The sequence below is a fragment of the Strongylocentrotus purpuratus genome, unplaced genomic scaffold (genome assembly GCF_000002235.5).
Source record: "Strongylocentrotus purpuratus isolate Spur 01 unplaced genomic scaffold, Spur_5.0 spur5_scaffold_13, whole genome shotgun sequence".
NCBI classification, from domain to species: Eukaryota; Metazoa; Echinodermata; class Echinoidea; order Camarodonta; family Strongylocentrotidae; genus Strongylocentrotus; species Strongylocentrotus purpuratus.
The window spans coordinates 10158893-10179358 of NW_022145598.1; the positions used below are offsets into that span (position 1 = coordinate 10158893).

A 20466-nucleotide genomic window follows, 5' to 3' on the forward strand; every position below is an offset into this window, starting at 1 on the left:
AGAAGTCAATCGCAATACCCTCCATCTTCATTATCATGACTCGCTAAAGATGATGATATCATTGCCATGGTTAACCTCCGTCTAAAAAATGTCCAGGAACTGACGATGTTAGAACAAAAAAACTGACATGTGCATATATTTGCCTCTCCGTCTGTGTCAACATAATTGTCAATTAGTTTGCTTATGCAATATGGGTTTGAGTGGCACGGATTTCAGCCCAATATCATTAATCGCATTTTGCTTAAACCGGGGTTTGCCGCTTCACATTTTACGTGCCTTTATTCTATAGTTTCTTGATTTCTTCTTTTTCCTTCTCTCTCTCTCTCTTCTCTCCTTTCTCTCTCTCTCTCTCTCTCTCTCTCCTGTTTTCTTTCTTTTCTTCCATCTATCTCCCTCTCCCTCTTCCTGTCTTTCATGTGTACGTTTCTACCCTTTTATTTCCCTCTCATCTCTTTCTGTCCCCGTTACCCCCTCTATGACCCCCCCCCCTCCCTTTTCTTTTTTTTCTCTCCCTCTTTTTCTCTCTTTCTCTCCCTCCCTTCCCATTCCCTCTCTCACTCACATGCAAACTTTTCATGCCCTCTTTATCGTATCTTTGTCCCTGCAGTTTCTTTTTCTTCCTTCCCTTCTTTCCTTCCGTGTACCCACCCTCGGCCTCTCTCTCTCTCTTCTCGTCTTTCATTGTCTGTTTTTACACTTCTCTTTCCCTCTCATGTCTTTCTCTCTCTATGACTCTCTTCCCCCTTCTCTCTCCACCCCTATTTCTCTCTCTCTCTCCCTCCCTCTCTCTCTCTCTCTCTCTCTCTCCCTCTCTCTCATGCCCCTTCTCTCTCCACCCCTATCTCTCTCTCTCTCTCTCTCTCACACACACTCTCTCTATCTCTCACATTTATTTACTCCCCTCTCTTTAATACTGCGTCCCCCTCTCTATCTCCATCTTATAATCCGTTTCTACAATATTATTTTCTCACAGTGTAATCTTATACTTTTCAGGCAAAAATACAATACTTAACTCCAGCGCCACCACTTCACGTCATAACATGCCTTCTTCATACATACCTTCAAGCAATTACCCAAAACAATAATTTGTTTTAAAGATTCAGAAGAAAAATGAATATTCTTTATTGGTTGATATATTCTCTGAAATATTTGACAAATAGATCCGTGTCCCCAGAACACGAATGGCACTATCACATAATGACAATCACATAATGACAATCATATAATGACAACCATATAATGACAATCGCATAATGTACATGAATCGGCACATGTATATAAAAAGTGGTACATACAAAAATTGACTTCAATTTAAAATCACACATCAAGATTGGAAGAAAAGACGTCTCTAGTAATGACTACAGCCATTTACACCGTAACAAGATCACTGAGGCTTTCGAAAAATCATAATGAGGGCAATTCCGATAAACTATTTTATATCCCATAGAAGTCAGGATTGTTCCGATTACATAATAATTTCAATGTTCTCAAATATCTATAGGTGATGCATAACATATTTGAAATACTTTAAGGTTGATTTTGGGAGTCTTAATTCCCAGTCATGCTGTTATGTCCAATAAATCTAGGTCTTCAAACTTTATCACATTTATTGCAGCACAATTCACTTTCTTTGCACACTACAGCACACACGCACACACATCTTGATCAAAATGTTTTCAAAAATCAAACGTTTAAACAAAATTTGAATTGCATCTGACATACTAGTCTAGCTTTCAGGCTTCCAATGTTAATGATTGACCTGCCTAATTAAGCTACGACCATGCATAATAAAAGAATAAAATATAAAAAAATATCCCTTTCTAAAAGTGGGGATATTTTGATGATAAAAACATGCTACTTGCATCAGTACGTATAACTTTGCTTTCAACATTTCACTATTCATCTAAAATGAAGATGCACTTAAAAAATAAAAGAAATGAAACTCCTCATTCATTAAAAATATAAGCTGAACAGATCATGCAGAATTCAAGAAGAATTTCAAAAGAAGAAAATAGAAAGATAATAAAAATATCCCTTTCTAAATTGGGGATACTTTGATGATAAAAACATGCTAATTGCAGCAGCATGGACAACTTGGCTTTTCACTATTTCATCTAAAATGAAGATGCACTTCAAAAATAAAATAAATCAAACTATCCACTCATTCAAAATATACGATAAACACCATTCAAAATTCAACTGCTTCCCCACTCTAGAAATGTTCAACCCTCATAAACAGACCAGTTTACTAAACATATTACAGTCAAAACTATCTACAGACCGCCCAAGGTAAACACAGAAAGTGGCCTTTGTAGACAGGTTCCTTTAGTACATGTTTCAATGAGAAACCATTTTCAAGGGAAACAACAAATGTGGTACTTGTAGACAAGTGGTCTTTGTAGACAGGTTTGACTGTATTATGGATGTTTCTTTCCTAGGGACCTAGTGATGAGGTATTCCACTAACCTGTTGTTAATGAATTAACTACAATACTTGGAATCCTGTCTGCCTACATTACTTGATGCTATGTTGGGCAAGTCTTAGCAAGCTTTCAGGTTGCCAAGAAAAAACTTTTGTTTAAAAAGTATGCATAACATTTGATGTTAGTAAACTGGTCTAACAAAATAAAATAAAATCATTTCAGTAGATATTAAAGTTCAATTATAATCAACTACATACCAGTATGTATATTTGTCTAGCACACAATAGTAATATTATAACATTGAGAAAATTAAATTATGTGGTTTGTATCACCACAATCAGTGGATATGAAAACCTGCACACATTGTGTGCACCATCTCCACTCCAAAGAAAGAATTCCTGCCATGCAAGCTTTTTTATCACAATTCACTCCCTTATCGTTATCTTTATCATATATTTATAGTTATCTTCTATAATACAGGTAAGGTGCTTATAACCAATTAGAAATATTATTTTTCCTTTAACATATGTCTTTATGGGATAGGCAACATGAAGTGTAAAAGCAGTGTTCAGACTTTAAACAAACACGATGTTCGACAGTAGATGGCGACCTTCCTCCCACACTGTACAGGCCAGCACATGCGCAGATACGATACTGCCTAACTGGGGAAGACGATAAGACAAGGTTTCTTCCGGCTTGCATAGAGAATGTACAGCAGTGTCAACTAATTCCTTATTTCGCAAATCTATCGTTTAACTTTCGTGAACTCCCCAGATGATAAGATGAGATCTATGTAGGCACCATCACAATATGTTATTAATAGTTTATTGGTTCCGAAAATATCATTTCTATCAGACTTTCCAGTTCTCGATCCATTGTATGTGTATGGGAACCGGAAGCGCTTTTGTCAAATATGCCCATGGCTGGTGCTGCCCTCTACAGCCAAATACTGTAGTTGCAGTAACAAGAATTGGCAAGCAAGCAAGAATAAATCACTCAAATTAATCAACGAAATTTCAAATTAACATCATTCTAATTCATTGAATAGAATTTCTATACATACATTTACACTTGATGGTCAGGCAAGTTCAGGGTTACTTTGTCTCATAGTAGTAGCTGTTTGTCGTAAAGCGGCAATGACCACCTTCACTTTTAAATAACATAATCATGAAGGCTGCTTGCAAAGTTGGGTAAGTACCAGTAGTTCTTGCAACTTATACATTTACATTATTGTCTAGTCGACTATATCTATGCTTCTAGTATATCTGATAATTGTGTAAAGTCAATAAGCTTAGAAGCATTTGGATCACACAAAATATCAAGAAAAAATACTCTCTGTGCATATGGTAACTAGATGGAACTTTGACTGCGCGCAGTCAAAAGTGATGCCTCCGTCATAGAGCAATTTTACAAACCAAAACGGAAGAAATTTTTCAAATTCAAGTTGGGCTGTAATCCATTAACAGGTTCTCAGAATATCGAGATTACAAGCTATTTCTCATATACATGTATGACCCTTTGATCTTTGACCTCATGACTCATGACGGCTACTTCGTAACAGAGGCATAAAAATGAATGCACGCACACGTGATCCATTTCGACGCTTCTTATTGACTACATTCTTGAACCCATTTTATAATCATTGGTAACATATGGAACAACGATGCCTAAGAATTGCCCGAGAAACATGAAAATTATTTTATCAGAGAACAAATAAACATTCTTGTATACACTGTAATACATATATCATCAGCGTAAACTTCACATTAATTTCACATTAATTTACACACAATCATAGACACTTTGTATACAAAAATAGTTTGGATCTGTACTGTAATTTTTTGTATAAAAAGATATATTAAAAAGTACTCTTCCTTTTGAATACATGTATTATTTAAATTTGATACAAATTAGAAGACTTTAGATATGAAAAATAGAGAAAATATTCATTTCTATTCCTGACTTCACTTAAAGGCTAAATATTAGCTCAAGATTAGGAAGGCAGTATGAGAAGGGTTATAATAGGGAATTTTAAATGTTCACGTCGACAGCTTTGACTGCAACGTGTGACATCATTTTAAGCCACTGCGCATGTGTCACGTCATCTCAGTCGGCGATCGAGAATGCGTCAACCTTGATTTTCCTAAATCTAGTACGTACTAGTATGCCGCGTGCACATCAAATATACAGTTCCTCAGGTAGACAAAGGAACATCCCTTCCCTGCTATAATGTAAAAATGTGTAAAAACATGCATATTCACCTGTTCTACACATTTTTACATACATTGTAATAGCAGTGAAGGGATGTTCTTTTGTCTACCACAGCAATTTTTGAGGGTAGAATGAGAAACTGTATATTTTGTCCTCTTTGTTTGTCCGTCATGTTGATAGTGTTACTTCCTGCATGCATGTATATCGTCGAGTGCAATCTACAAGATTTCTAATTGTTGTCAACATGGGCAGTTGAGTACGTTGACACGCATGGTCAGTCAGCATTCGTCATGTTCTCGTCCACTCAATCTAAAAGTCCCTATTGAACATGGAATCGTTATAGATACATCTAATTAGTAAAAAAAAACATAAACAAGCCAAGCCGACTGCTAAGCAAATATATGCTTGCAATTTTTTTTTTTTTTTTTTTGGGGGGGGGGGGGGGGGGAGGATTTGCTATAGTAAATGTGAGATTCCGGTGGGGAAATATCTATATTATAGTTATAGTAATAGTAAAAGCAGAGATGCAAGTAAGAATTGGTCAGAGGGCCTGAAAATCACCTAGAATGAGCTATTTTATATGCAAAAAAGCCTAAACTATGGCCTGAATTCAGGCTATTTCCTGAAAACTGGTATCACTGTAACAGTTGTTACTATTTATTTGCTCGTTAATAGTAATAACAATACTAATTCCGTGACAGAAAATTTACTTTCAATCTATAATTATATGTTTTATTGAATACTATTGAAATATATGCTTACTCATTCGAAACCCTGTAAAATTTCTCATTCATTTACCCGTCATGAAATTACCATAAAATCTCAAATTGTCAGTCTTATTGCCACATTAATCACTTCACACCCTGTATTCATCATGTATGAAGTTCCTGGGGGTGTTTCATAAAGCTGTGCGTAAAGTTACGAATGACTTGAAACAAAAGATTTGAAAATGAAGAGCAAATGGGATGCCCAAAGTTTTTTCCGACATTTTCACAAAGTGTGACTGTATTTTCCATAATCTCAGTTAAATTGTAGCCAAAAATACACTTTGCATTAAAATGTTTTGTTAGTAATGATAAGGTTAAAGATAAAGGTGAGTTCTGGTAATGTGATTGCAAGAAAAGGTGTGTAATGGATCAGAACAAGTTGATCATATAGCATGTAAGTATTGGTGTGTACTGCAAGGTTCTGGAGTCATCAAAATCATAATAAATTTGGCCCAGTCTTGGTAAAGTAACAAGCACTGTACAAAGAAAGATGGGACTACACAAATGGTGTCGGGGCTAGTTTACCTTGATTTCCTAATCTTTCTATGCTCCTTACTCAGCCAGTACGGTATACATTTTCTTCCAAAATTGTTTGGCACATGACATTTACGGTATTTGTAATCTTGAACATTCAGTGTAAGTTTCGTTTTGATTCTGTGAGATTTTTTTTGATTTTTTTTTACCAGAACTCAAGTTTATCTCTAATCTACATCTGCATATTTCAACTTTAGCTTATGCAACAAAAGGGATTTGAGAATCTCATTTTAGCTCTTCATATTCAAGGCATTTGTAAAGTCATGCGTTACTTTACGCACAGTTTTATGGAACACCCCCCTGGGGTGAGTTTCACGAAGATCCTAATTTAAACTTAACTCTAAGTTGGACTTAATAATCATGGAGAGCCATTTGTAGCCTTAAAATAAAATTTATTCAAAAACGAAAATTCAAGTATTTTAGACTTTTTATAAATTCCACATCAAGAACATAAAATCTCCTTGATAAAAGAAAATAAGAATGATATGAATCAACATTTTATGCCTTTAAAATAAACTTTTACAAAATATTTTCATAGATGCTAACGGCTTTCTATAAATGTTAAGTCCAACTTAGAGATAAGTTCAACTTAGGATCTTTGTGAAACACCCCCTGGTAGGGTAGAGATATAATACTGTCAGCTGCAGTGTTAAGGCACATTACTGGAGAGAAGTGACACAAACCTGAACACATACTTCCAATGACAAGATTTAGCTAATCGAAATTTCACCCGCGGGGCTTCTTTGATAGGTCGGAATGATTGGTTGGAATGTCCGAGGGGTCTCCCATCTACTCAAACTTCTTCTCGCTGGGACGGTAGACGATGATTGCACAGCACACGGTGAAACTTAGACATGCCGCCACTGTGAAGTTGGTGAGCACTGGTACAGAATTAGGAGAAACAGAGATAAATGGACATTGCATTAAAGGTAATACAAAGTTTTGGTATGGCGTCATGAATTTGGTTCAAATGAACATATTTGACCTTACCATAATTAATGGTGTATTATCTGCACTTGTTTGCCAAAAAAAAATCAAAGTCGGGGGTGCGGTTTATACATGGTACACCAAAAAAAAAAAAAAGTTTTTAAAGTTTTGATTTATCCCCCTCCACCTGGCGCTATGCCTGGCAATGTCTCCCAGCTCAGTAATCGTTGTGTTGACTCATCATCGGAAACTAGCACAACACTCAAATTTGTCTGTCATCTTCGTTTGAAAGTAATCTTTCTGATAGATCTCAATATGTAGTTTATAATAATAATTCCTACACACGGCGTACCACTAGGTTCTATCCTAGGTCCTCTACTGTTTTTTTAAAATTACATTAATGATCTTACACAATCAACTGCACCTTGCAGTTAAATGAAAGGCCTTCCCGCGTGGGTTTTTTAACACAGACCTGGCTTGCTGCCGACAGAGTCGGCCACAAAAAAATAAAAAATTAAGGGCGAAAAAGAGGGGTGCAGTGCGGTTAATACACGAGGGCGGTTTATACACCGTTAATTACGGGTATGTGATTTGACAATATTCAATGATTGTTATCACAGTTGAAATCGAATCTAAATTGATGAAATTGTCAATAATAAACTCTTTATGTTGTAAAGCTCCCTCTCAAGACTGATATTACTTTAGCTATAAAAACAATGTTTCTTGATTACAATCGACTGATTTGCTATTCCTGTTTGGATATTATATATCAGAACTGCATATTCTGAGATTTTCATGGTCGCACCTACCATGGAATGACCTTAAGCGCTATTTGATATATTTGAAATTTACCAGGAGCACTTGTAAACTTTGATTATTCAATTTCTCGTAAGCAGAAGTGTTTTAGGGGCTACATTTTCTAGTGCTAATACATCCACAGGGGCATACAAATATATCAAATTTTAAATAATTTACAATCCATCCAATATCTAAAATTTCCCAACACTTTGCATTACCTTTAAGGGTACGCATCACTGTACGAAATCTAAAACATCATGCAATGCATGTATGCAGTGTAAAGGAAGGTTATGGACTTTGTTGAAATAGTTGTGTTAATTCATTTCAATGATATAACAACAGTACAATCAAACAAGAAAACCTGTCCATAAAAATGATGATGATGATAAACTGCAGGATTCTCACCTAATAAGTCAGGTTTGGTCATGAGAGTAGTTGCTATACGACCTGTGAGGAGAAAGAAAGGGAGAAAACATTCCTTTACACTTGTTGATGATGATGATGATGTTTCACAGCATTTATATGGTGCCCTATTTCTATTTAAAATTAATAAAAGGTACATAACAGGCTCCTTCGATTCACTAAGTATTCACAACATCTGCTCAAAAATAGGTAGATTTTGGAGATTTACAGTGGCTTCTAGGCAGCATTTCATGAAACTGTTGTAAGTACAAGTTCGCTGACAACCAATTGAAACTTGTTTATTAAAATAAACATGTCTTACAATGGGATTTCGAAGGTTTTGTGAAATGATGCCCATGCAGGACTCTCCCCAAACATGTAATAGCATGGATCGGTATAAATGTCCTCTATGAAATACACCAATTCCTTCATTACATCAAGAAGAGAGAAGCATGTGAAGAAAATCATAATGTCATCCATTTGGACAGTGATCACTCAAGAGATCGTTTAACAATGTTAAATCTGAGATACACGGCCATACGTGTTATCAGTGTCTGTGATATGGTGAAATATTAAAGCACTAAACAAATTGCGCTTCAAAAGAAGTGCCTCAAAAAAGTAAAAATCTTTGAGTGACCGGTTTAACCATACTCGTTTTTCCCAATAGACTGTAGTGTTATGAAAACCGTTTGGCAAACGCTTTTCAAAATTTGTAATTCCAATCATAAATATCTTGATAATCAGACAGGCGATCGGCTTGTAAAAGTCATAGGGTTCCTGACTGACCTAAAGGTTTATAACTATCATTGCAGCATGAGCTAAATCCAGAATTTTGTTTCAGAATTTGAGCCAAAGTTACCGGATCCCTTTAAGTGACTGCATATACATTTACATGTTCATGTATATATCATCTTTTCTTGCATTTTCTCAAACTTTCATGGACCTGCTTCGATTACTTTTTTTTCAAGGAAGCTCGATTCTAGCCGGGGTAATAATATGATTGATTGCAGGGCCCTCAGGGAGAAATGTATTAGTACTGATGAGGCTACTCTGGGTAAACCAGACATACTAGGCCTGTCTTCATCAGCTCGAGTTTGCCAAATAACCCGCTATTTTCAGATTCGGGATAATATCCCGCAGCTCAAAATTGCGTCTTGACCAGACCGATACGCTCATCACAAACTAGCTCGGACGGGCGCAAATTAGCCTGCTATTTCCCAAATAGCGGGATATTTTGGAAACAAGACCAAGTTTTCTTGGGATATTTTCTCAACCAAATATGATGATGAATGAAGCTGATGAAGATGCAAATTAACTGGTTAATTTGTGATCGGGATACCGGTAGTTAAAAAAGCAGGTTGTTTGGCAAACTCGAGCTGATGAAGACAGGCCTAATGTTATTTTTATAATTAATTACTCACCTGTTGATGTAAGCCCTGAGATAGACCACATAAGTAAGCTAGCTGATCCTGAGTTCTTTGCTCTATAGATGGTGTTGAGTGCTAACAGTTTACTGCCTGCTTGGAGAGGCATATTCATTGACTGAAAAAAAAGAGAAAAATAATATTGATATAATAATTAATGATAATAGTGGAAATGTCAATCGTGCAATAGGCCATTTAAGTATTGTAATCAAATTTAATGCAACAATCTTTGTCAAGTGCCTCGTTACAAATTATTTCAATCACCTGTTACGACTAAATGTAATTCAATAGTCAAAATGCAAATTGAGTTCTGCAAATTGCATACATTAGTTGTTGCTAGGTAGGACTAACATTATGGCTTGCCCTACCTAACAACACATAATGTATGCAGTTTGCATTCTAACTACTGAAATACAATTATTACTTACATTACAGGCGAATTGAATATTTGTTTTGAGGCGAACTGAATATTTGTATTGAGGTGAATTAAATATCAGTGTTGAGGCACTTAACAAAGATTTATGCATTACATTTGATTATATTGCCCCAAATGCCCTATCTATGGATATTTAGGTGTGCATTTATTAGAGGTGCTGTAGTCAAGTGCCTTGAACAACTAACCGGTGATGCAAAAGATCATGAGTTCAATCCCTGGCACAACACCCATGTCCTTTGGCTTTAGCACAACACTTATATACATTTGCCACTCATGACCCAGGTGTATTAAACGGAAACCTCATAGGAAGTAGGGGCTATCATAAACTAAATGTCAGTGAAAAATATACACAGGGGCTCTGGGCGAATTAGCCCCCAAAATGCTGAAAAGAGCCCTCGAAAGTCAAAAAAGAGTCCCCAAAACTTTGCATAGGGTTCAATGCAAAACAAATTAAAGAGTGTTATTTTCATGCAAGCAAGCTTGAAAAGTAGCCCCCAAAATGTTTAAAGTATTTTTTTCCCCTGCTAAATGTAGCAGCCATGCTAAATCCCGATTAGTATTTGATCATGAGGAACATAATGATAGAAAGAAAAAAAAACAGTTTAACAGTATGAAGTGCCCCCTAGTATAATAAATAAATACTATGATCTTACTATAATTTTTTTTTCTTTTTTTTCTTTCTTTAAATCTTTTAAAAACTGAACAGTATAAGGGGTATGATAGGGGTATAATAGATAATAAATACTGACTTACACATTGTATAATGAGCTGGATTTCCTATTAATTCATAATCAAATGAATACTTACAAAGAGGAAAGAAATAATGGACACCGGCATAGAACCTGACCCTATGATGGCCGTCACAAGAAAAAATCTGAAAATAAATGTGTTGTCAAGGAGAAAAATGGTTCCATAAATCAAGTTTTATTTCATTTAATTGAGTGAGGTTTAAATGTGACCTTTTCTAGTTTCTACATGTACATGTATGCAAGATTCTTGTTTCATATAAGTTATTATCAACAACAAGATATGATAATTGTTATAAGCTACGGTAATAATTGCATTTGATTGGCTGATAGCAAATGTGTCAAAGAATTTCAACATTTAATGTTGATAAGATTTTTTTATAAAAAAGGGCCCTGGGCTGGATCTTTGAACAGGGCCTGGGAGTGTTTCACAAAGACTAGGATCAACTTTAAGTTGGATTTAACTATGACAGACCGTTCTTGCCACTAGTTCGTCTAACCATTCCTCGCATTGGTTTCTCAAGAGACGTACAAATCATGGTGATAAATCTACAGAATTTACTTTTTTTGATAAAAATGTTATCTAAAGATCATAATTGAGAGAACAATGGTGAGAGAAACCACTGGCACGAATGGCCTGCCATAGTTATAGATCAAGCGCCATGAGTACCGAAAGGTGGACCTGTGCGCTATACAAGTAGCCACTATTATTATTATTAAGACAAAGACCAGTTATGGTCATGCGATTGCATTGTGAAAGAAACGTTGTGGAATTGATCAGAAAAGGTTGATCATCTAGCATATAAGTATTGGTGTGTACTGCAAGGTTCTGAAATCATCAAAATGATAAGAAATTTGGCCCCGTCTTGGTAAAGTTACAAGCACTGTACACAGAAAGATGTACATGTATATGGGACTACGCACACGTGCGCGACAAGTGCGTTACATCTATCAGGTCCAAATAGATATAATAATTTACCAAATATATCCATTAGTAGGCGGTTTCTCTGCAAAATTTGTATGATCACGTATTACTCAAAACATATTCTTTCACATGATTGGTAATAAGAGCTTCCATTTCATTTTTTGAGAGGGGGGCGTTTCCAAAACTGGTCTTTACCGTTAAGTACAACTTAAAATCGATCTTAGTCTTTGATAAACAACCCCCTGGGGTTGATTGCTACAACAGTGACTGTTTTGTTTTAAAGGATACAAAGCAGCGATTGGCAATATCCTGACGTCCAAATCATCTGCATAGTGTAGGAAGATCAGAACCATGAACAGGGCTGGATGGGAAAGAAGAAGAGATGATTGCAAAGTTACACGGTTGAGCTGTACATTGGAAATTCTATCATAAACTCATACTATCAATAAAACGGTGGATTCACAGTGCCATCTAGCAACACCAATATATAGTCAATTTCACCTGATGCATTATGGAAAAGAGTAGACAAAAACATCAGCTGTGACAATGTTATATACCCTAGGAGATAAGGGGGTTAGAACAGAATTTTAAGTGGAGGAGAAGGTTTGAAAAGCTTATAATCTGGGTAAGATTTTGTGCAGATTTAAAAAATATCAGTCTTCATGATCCTTCTCATAACGTTTTGGTAATTTCAAGCTGTGACTGGCTAGCATTTTGCTCCGCTGCACTTATTGAAAGATGTAGACCAGCTAGCTTGAAAAATAGGCCTACAGCAGCCTGCCAGTGGGGACACTAGTAATTGTGTATCCACTCTATTCAACATATCAATATTCATTGCATACATATTGTCTGTTAAGAGACAGAAGGGGATAAACCCTAATCCCTAGTTAAATCAGCTCAATTAGTGCGCAGGTTTTGAGACAATATCCCTTGAGCATTCTATAGATTTTTGATCCCCCTGCTTTCACCTTGCACAAATACATTGGGAGTCAGGGTGCTTAAATGGACAACACAATTTTGAAAGTATTTTTTCGAAAGTAATTTTCTTTGGAACTGGACATTTCTCTCTTTTTCCTTTTTATAATTGGGTTTTTTTTTTAAATCACAATGTGACAAGTAATATACCATTGTAAAGCTGAGAATCTCCTCTTTTAATCTTTTTTCTTTCTTCAAATGTTCTAATCCCTATTTCTCTGAAATATTATTCCCACTTGAAATGAGCCCTTCAGGATTAAATATCCTTTTCCCCCGTCTTAGATATATTTGTTGTTGCTGTTGGACCTCTAGTAACAATTTTAATAAAGAATCCTAATAACTCACCTTGAATTTCAAGAGCTACGTACTCTGCATAGGCCAGGAATGGGAAATCATTGGTGAAATAATACAGCATTCCAACCATGTAACTGACAAAACAAAATGAAAATGCTGGGATTAAATATAGCCTATAAATATTATAGGTCAATCACATATAGAAGCCTGCTGTACACACTGTTGACCCTTACTGGCTACAATTTAGATAAGGGTATGTTTTTTCAGAATCGTTTTTCTTTAAAGCCACACTGTCCTACTGGTAGCTACTTGCTCACTATATAGAAAACAATGCCTAATCGGTGACCATTGGTCCCCCATGATCCTCTTTTTCTATGTTAATTGAGAGCTGAGTTGATGAGATAAGCACCTGTCCAGTGACCTTGCAGTGTGGTCTCATCCCTCCTGTAAACTAGTACAGATAAGCTTTAACATCTCGTTCCCAATAGACAGCGTGTCCACACACAAAACAATTTATCCCGAAACTCTATAACGAAACGTCGTATAAAGAATCATCGTATAAATTTCAGAGTGTCCACACACAAGAAACGTTGTATAAAGAATCATTGTATAAATTCCAGGATGTCCACACACAAAAGAAAGTAATGCAGAAACTCTACAGCAAAATGTCGTATAGGGGGGCAGTTTGCTACTGCGATCATGAAATGGAAGCGGAAATGAGAGGTCAGGTCTCATGTCGCTCGAGGTCACGTTAAGCCCCGCCCAGTTATACCGTTCTAGTTCGACTAGTTATACTAGTTACGTCCACACACAACACATGATCAGGCTTGATTCTTTATACGTCGTATAACGAAACGCATGTTTAGGCATCGTTTCGTTATACAACGTATCGTAAGTAAGCGTCCATACACACAATTTCATCGTAACTATCCCGAAACGGTATAACTAATCACGCCTAATCACAGAAAAATTTGTGTGTGGACACGGGGAGAGTTTAAGGGAGAGGTTCTCCAACCACTTAAAGCTTATCTGTACAAGTTTATAGGAGGGATTTCACCACCCTGCAAGGTCATCGGACAGGTGGTTTTCTCATCAACTCAGCTCTTAATTAACATAAGAAAAAGAGGATCATGGAGGACCAATGGTCACTGATTAGGCATTGTTTTCTATATAGAGGGAGCAAGTAGCTAGTACAAGTACTACAGTGTGGCTTTAAAGGTACTATGTCCCATTTGCTTGCCCAAAAAATGAAAAGGTTAAATTCCAATGGCATTTGAAAGATAATACTAATTTAAAACTCCCCTTAAAAAAAAAGTGGGCTTGAAAATGTCTTTAAGTGGCAAAATAACGACTATTAGTTGTCAAATCGACTTTAAAATAGGAGCTATAGAGCCATTAAGTAAAAGTCTTGATTTTCAGACCATTGTACCGCATGGTCCTACCTTTTATGCTGCGCAAAGATTCAATCAGTCTAATTTTGGCCATTACAAGAAGTGGGTTTATTGATGTAGACAAATCCTTTACAGCTCATTTTATGTATGTTATTACCGGCACCAAAGAAGAAAAAAAGCCAGTCAGTCACTCAATAGTGTCTGACAGTGAGGTCTAGCAAGTAAACAGGTTTCCTTGCATTATTTGAATATTAGGACACTGCTAACGTTTAAATTTCACAGATAGGACGTATATGACATATGCAAAATTCCTGCAAAGTTCTACAGAATTTGAGGTTGGCTGCAAAAGGGACATAGTATCTTTATAGCATGGGCGTCAATCCTTACGTAATACCTCTTGTTCAGGGGGGGATGATCTATTCATTCATCCCCCCCTGAACAATAGGTATTACATGTACGTAAGGATTGACGCCCATGCTTTAAAGGGACTTGTTAACATTGTTCAGATGAGAGAAAATGGTGCTAAGGTAGTGACTTCAATGCTAGATGCCAATTTGAAATAATCTGAAAGTTTGTAAAAGACCATTCTTGATGTTAGAAATTGAGAAAAAATGATCTGATCGACGCCTGAAGTCTCCCAAAGCAATGAATTGGCTCTATATACCATTCCAAACATTTAAGTGTTGAAATTTGAAAGATTTAAAAAAAGTCTGTTTGATGTTTTATTTTCATGGAAAAACTGTTGGGGAATATTCAAAGTTTGGTTGGGAGAATTTACCGTTAGAGGGTGTTGATAGGTGATTTGAGAATTTGTTCAGGATTTTATTTACATATTAGAGGGTTAGTACAGTACAAGGAATATAGGCCTACCGGTAATTAAGTAACATTTCATACACAATTTACAGTTCGGGTTACTGGTTCACTTTAAAGTAAATGGGTTACATTGTTGAAGGTTGATATAAAAAACTGTGTAATTTAATCAAAAACCAATTAGCTTGAGCAAGAGTCAGACACGCGAGTTACCACCTGCAAATTTTGATTAGCTTTTCACCAAAGCAACCTTGAGTTTCATCAATTTGATAAATTCTTAGATTTCAATTAGTAACACGTTTTCATGCAAATTGGATAGACATGTATGTACCATTGTGCTACTGCTACCACTCCCTTAGATTTTTACTTTTTCAAACAGTTTGAGTGAAATTAAGCCTCATAATCTCCCTTTGTAATTCAGGATAAAATCTGATGGAAAGTGACAAAGACCGCATTATTTTAGCCGACGGTATCTAAATCATGAACTTGTCGCTTATCATGATGGTTTTGTGAAATGGCTTGTCTGCTTCCCGACATCTCCGTAGGTCGCAGACAAAGATATGACTGTCGTGGAATTGGTTTAATGATTCATCACTTTCATGAAACAACCCAATTCATCACAATTCATTTCTGATTCATTTAAATAATTGCAGTTTTTCTAAAATTACTTTTTTTTAATCCGGTGGAATTGCGATTAGGGCTATGTCTGGGCTCCTCTAACTGCTCACCAATATACTTTAGTATAGATTTCATGAGATGTCTAGCTAGTAAGCTCTTCGTGAAATGGTTCAGGAAGATCAGAGACATCTCTGTAGTTTGTGGATAAATGTACTGTCTATAAACTAAGTCAAAATGTCTTGTTGTTGTTTCAAGAAACGGGCTCCACATTTACAAACATGCCATAGTAATTGGCATAAATAATAGGCCTAATCTGATCAATAATAATCCTTTGGCTTTGATTGTGGACTTAGTTTAACTGAAACTTGAAAGAAATCACATTAACAAGACGAAACATAAATTATCATATCTGTCTGTGATAGCCTTAAGGGCTCCCTGGAAATGGTTTTTATGATATGTTATTCCAGGGAGCCCCGGCTCCCATACCACTGCACGGAGAGGCATGTAAACAAAACCTAAAATGTGTCCCAAATCACACTTTCCCGCACCCGGCCAATATTGGACAGTGGCTTTGATAAATTGTATGGGACTTTTGATCGTAATCACACCCAGAATATCATAATCAGAGGTAAAAATAATGAAATAAAAGCAATTTTCTTACCAGACCGATACAGCTTAGCTCCCTTTTCACCTGTACCGTGTGAATTCACGATCTCTATACAATGGTGATGACCTCTGACTGGCACTTCCGTGATTGTGCTGCTTCCGTGTAATGCGCTGTATGAGTGTTATTCAGCGCATTGTACGGAAGCAGCACATTTACGAAGTGCCAGTCAGAGGTCATCAACATTGTGTAGAGATCGTGAATTCACACAGTACACGTGAAAAGGTAGACCAAATTTTTCGTCTCTTTCGTTCGTTAGCCTCTTATTGGGGTAGGGTCGGCTCTCTCTTTAGAGACCGAAACAGACTATCCCGCGAAATGTGTAGGGTTATGTGGGCAAATCAGTACACCAAACTTGCAAAACTTATCCCCGAATTACTCCTTTCACAGGATGCATAGCCGATGCATTTTATATTGTAAATTAGGCCTGAGTCATCACGGGTTTTGCCGAACCCGGGTTTGACTTGAAAATTTCGGGCGGGGACCGGGTACCCGAAATTTTCACCACTGCACCGACACTAAAAATCGTGTGCATGCAACGGCTGGAGTTAGACTAAATTGCTGTTCTAATAATGCGACGGAAAAGACAGTTACTACTTTCAAAACAATAAAATAATCCATTGAATTAAATTAAGATGCTTTAAAAAATAAATGGATATCGTTTCAGTTGACGGTAGGTGTTTTTATCGCTCAAAATTGGGGCTGCAAAAAAGGAATTACGCTTCGTGCGTGGTACCTAGTAGTGCGTTCAGAAACGGAAGTGGAAATATGACCCGCTGAAGACTGAGTAAGCCCCACACACAAGACTAAAATGTTGATCAGACTATTACAATTAAATCGTAATACTAATAGGCATTAATTTAATTGTCAAAATATGTCCACAAAATAATGGTTTACGACCCTTGATAATTTGATGAAGGAAAATAATTTAAAGCCCTTGAAATATAGCATCGAAGTGCCTTCCGTTCGTTCTAAAAATGTGTGTATAAACGGCAAGCTGAAGTTACGAGTCAAGTTTTGTTTACATATATTCCTACACCGCCATCCGAGCTGATCGGAACATTAAGCATTAAACCAATTAAAAACATCACGTAAGACTTTAAGGGACTCCAATTCAACAAAATTACCGTAAAATAATTATTTGCTTTGACAAATAATACTATAGATATTCATATTATCTTACAGAAATAATGATATTTCATGAGCTACGTACTCGATATCGAGTTCAGCTAGCCACCAATATGAAATGAGACGTAGTTGTCATGCAGTAAACTGTAGAGGGCGGTAATGCAGCAGAGAGAGGAAAAAGCGCGGGACTGAGATCACGTGATATTCACGTGCCTATTACGTGATTTTTTTCCTCCCTGCGAGCAGCCGCATTCTCTGCATGACAACTACGTCTCATTTCAAAATGATGGCTAGCTGAACTCGATATCGAGTACGTAGCTCATGAAATATCATTATTTCTGTAAGATATTATGAATATCTATAGTATTATTTGTCAAAGCAAATAATTATTTTACGGTAATTTTGTTGAATTGGAGTCCCTTAAAGTCTTACGTGATGTTTTTTAATTAGTTAAATGCTTGTTGTTCCGATCAGGTCGGATGACGGTGTAGGGATGTAAACATGCATATCAAGCTTGACTCGTAACTTCTGCTTGCCGTTAATTTTATACACGCATTTTTAGAACGAACGAAAGGCACTTCGATGTTATTTCAAGAGCTTTAATTTATTTTCCTTCATCAAACCATCAAGGGTAAACCATTATGTTGTGGATATAGTTTGACAATTAAATTAATACCTTTAGTATTACGATTTAATTGCAATCGTCTGATCAGTCTTGTGTGTGGCACTTTCTTGCTCTGTCTTCAGTGGGTCATAGATCTATTTCCACTTCCGTTTCTGAACGCACTCGATCGGTACCTCGAAGCGTGATTCCTTTCTTGCAGCCTCAATTTTAGAGCGATAAAAACACCTACCGTCAACTGAAACAATATCCATTTATTTCTAAAGCATATTTATTTGATTATATTGAAATATAAGTTTGTGAATTGCATATTTTTAGTTCTATATTTCAAAATATCAGTGTGAAATTCAATTTTGAAAAACCCGAAACCCGAAAACCCAAAACCGGGTTTCAGCTCGACGGTCGGGGCCCGGGCGGGGACCCGTTTCGACTCAGGCCTATTGTAAATTAGATTAAAACTTAACTACTTCGGTTCCACTTACCAACTTGACTGAAATAATCCGTTTAATGGTCCATTTTTACGAAAATATGGGTCAAAATCGATATCCAACTCGTCGCTCGTGCACAGTTTTTCCGTTATAATCATTTTGCCTTCGGCGTAGACTAAAAGGGATGAGATTTAGATGACGTCATGCGCAGCGAGAGTTTAAACGCCCGCTGCAAGATTTTTATCATGGATATCGATTTTGACCCATAATTTCGTAAAAATGGACCATTAATCGGATTATTTCAGTCAAGTTGGTAAGTGGAACCGAAGTAGTTAAGTTTTAATCTAATTTACAATATAAAATGCATCGGCTATGCATCCTGTGAAAGGAGTAATTCGGGGATAAGTTTTGCAAGTTTGGTGTACTGATTTGCCCACATAACCCTACACATTTCGCGGGATAGTCTGTTTCGGTCTCTAAAGAGAGAGCCGACCCTACCCCAATAAGAGGCTAACGAACGAAAGAGACGGAAAATTCGGTCTAGTGAAAAGGGAGCTAAGCTGTATCGGTCTGGTAAGAAAATTGCTTTTATTTCATTATTTTTACCTCTGATTATGATATTCTGGGTGTAATTATGATCAAAAGTCCCATACAATTTATCAAAGCCACTGTCCAATATTGGTCGGGTGCGGGAAAGTGTGATTTGGGACACATTTTAGGTTTTGTTTACATGCCTCTCCGTGCAGTGGTATGGGAGCCGGTTAAGGCTCCCTGGAATATTATTATTAACATAGAATCTATCATAAAAACATTTCCAGGGAGCCCTTAAGGCTAGTCTGTGATTATGCCTGTAAAAACGATGGACCTGCTGCAAGCCGCATGATCGATCGTCACCATGGTCACGTCACGCCCACTTGCACGGTAATGCAGCTGGTCGAGTATAACCCTCGTCTCGCTCAGCTAGCCGCCGACTCCGCTGGCCTGGGAATTCCTGTCCCATGCCATGCCCATACCGCTGTCCAATCTATTTCCCAATAATACTTACACAACGGTCTCCATCATGAAGGCTTTGAGGTTGAGCCCTCTGACACTTCCTGTTTTGACTATATTCCGCATCTGAGGTACTTTAACGAAAATATTTGGTGCAATGCATAGAAAATTGAGGATGCTTAAAATAACTTCCACGTTAGCAGACCGTTGGTTGTCCATGGTGGCTGACATCTTTGATATCCCACAATGCACATGTATACACATTCACCTAGACCGTCCACCCCTCATTCAATGAAAGCAAAGAAATTCGGCGCATCACAATAATCTAGTCGTGCATGATAGTTTTGTGCAGCTGTCACTATGAATATGACTGACAAAGAAAGCGGACAAAATATACAGTTCCTCAGGTAGACAAAGGAACATCCCTTCACTGCTATTATGTAAAAATGTGTAGAACAGGTGTCACATGCATATTCACCTTTTTACATAATAGCAGTGAAGGGATGTTCCTTTGTCTACTTGAGGAACTGTATATTTTGTCCGCTTTCTTTGTCAGTCATATTCATAGTGTGTGTGAGATCTGTTATACATATATAGATCGATGTGATTTTTTTCCTTTTTCTTTTTACCCTGGCTTTTTACATAAAATATGAACATCAAAGGGGTATTATAGATCAACATGCCATCCTTTTTTTTTTTAATGATTTAGACAAAGTAGCTGTGTTGAAAAGTTTAAAAAGTCAGACAACTTTCCAACAACAAATAAATCTTTACATTTTCACAATACTGATAATACGACCAAGTCATTAAGAATGTTGGTAAATGCGGTATAAATACTTTTTTTTTTTTCATTCATTATTCATTATTTTCTTTTTCGCTTTCTTTCATTCGTTTAGTCATTCTTTCTCTACTATATAAGATACAATTTAATTTTCTTCTTTCACAATTCATTTT

General features: G+C 36.7%; 1 protein-coding gene across 1 annotated transcript; it reads right to left on the reverse strand.

Moving 5' to 3' along the window:
• Positions 1 to 6477: 6477 nt before the first annotated feature.
• On the reverse strand, positions 6478 to 19813 carry LOC100889540 (mannose-P-dolichol utilization defect 1 protein homolog 2). The gene is made up of 7 exons (XM_030982879.1): positions 19568 to 19813; positions 12913 to 12995; positions 11881 to 11953; positions 10729 to 10795; positions 9483 to 9603; positions 8065 to 8106; positions 6478 to 6815 (listed from the first exon to the last, which is right to left on the reverse strand). Exons 1-7 carry the CDS (start codon positions 19774 to 19776, stop codon positions 6724 to 6726), a joined length of 687 nt encoding a protein of 228 aa, XP_030838739.1. The 5' UTR covers positions 19777 to 19813; the 3' UTR covers positions 6478 to 6723.
• Between the last annotated feature and the right edge of the window lie 653 nt (positions 19814 to 20466).

Coding starts and splice junctions, on each gene's coding strand:
- LOC100889540 (XM_030982879.1), bottom strand. CDS start 19,776: ATGTGTATACATGTGCATTGTGGGATATCAAAGATGTCAGCCACCATG. Junction 9,604..10,728: donor CCATTATTTCTTTCCTCTTT/GTAAGTATTCAT, acceptor CTTTTTTTTCAG/TCAATGAATATGCCTCTCCA. Junction 8,107..9,482: donor CTCAGGGCTTACATCAACAG/GTGAGTAATTAA, acceptor TTCTCCTCACAG/GTCGTATAGCAACTACTCTC.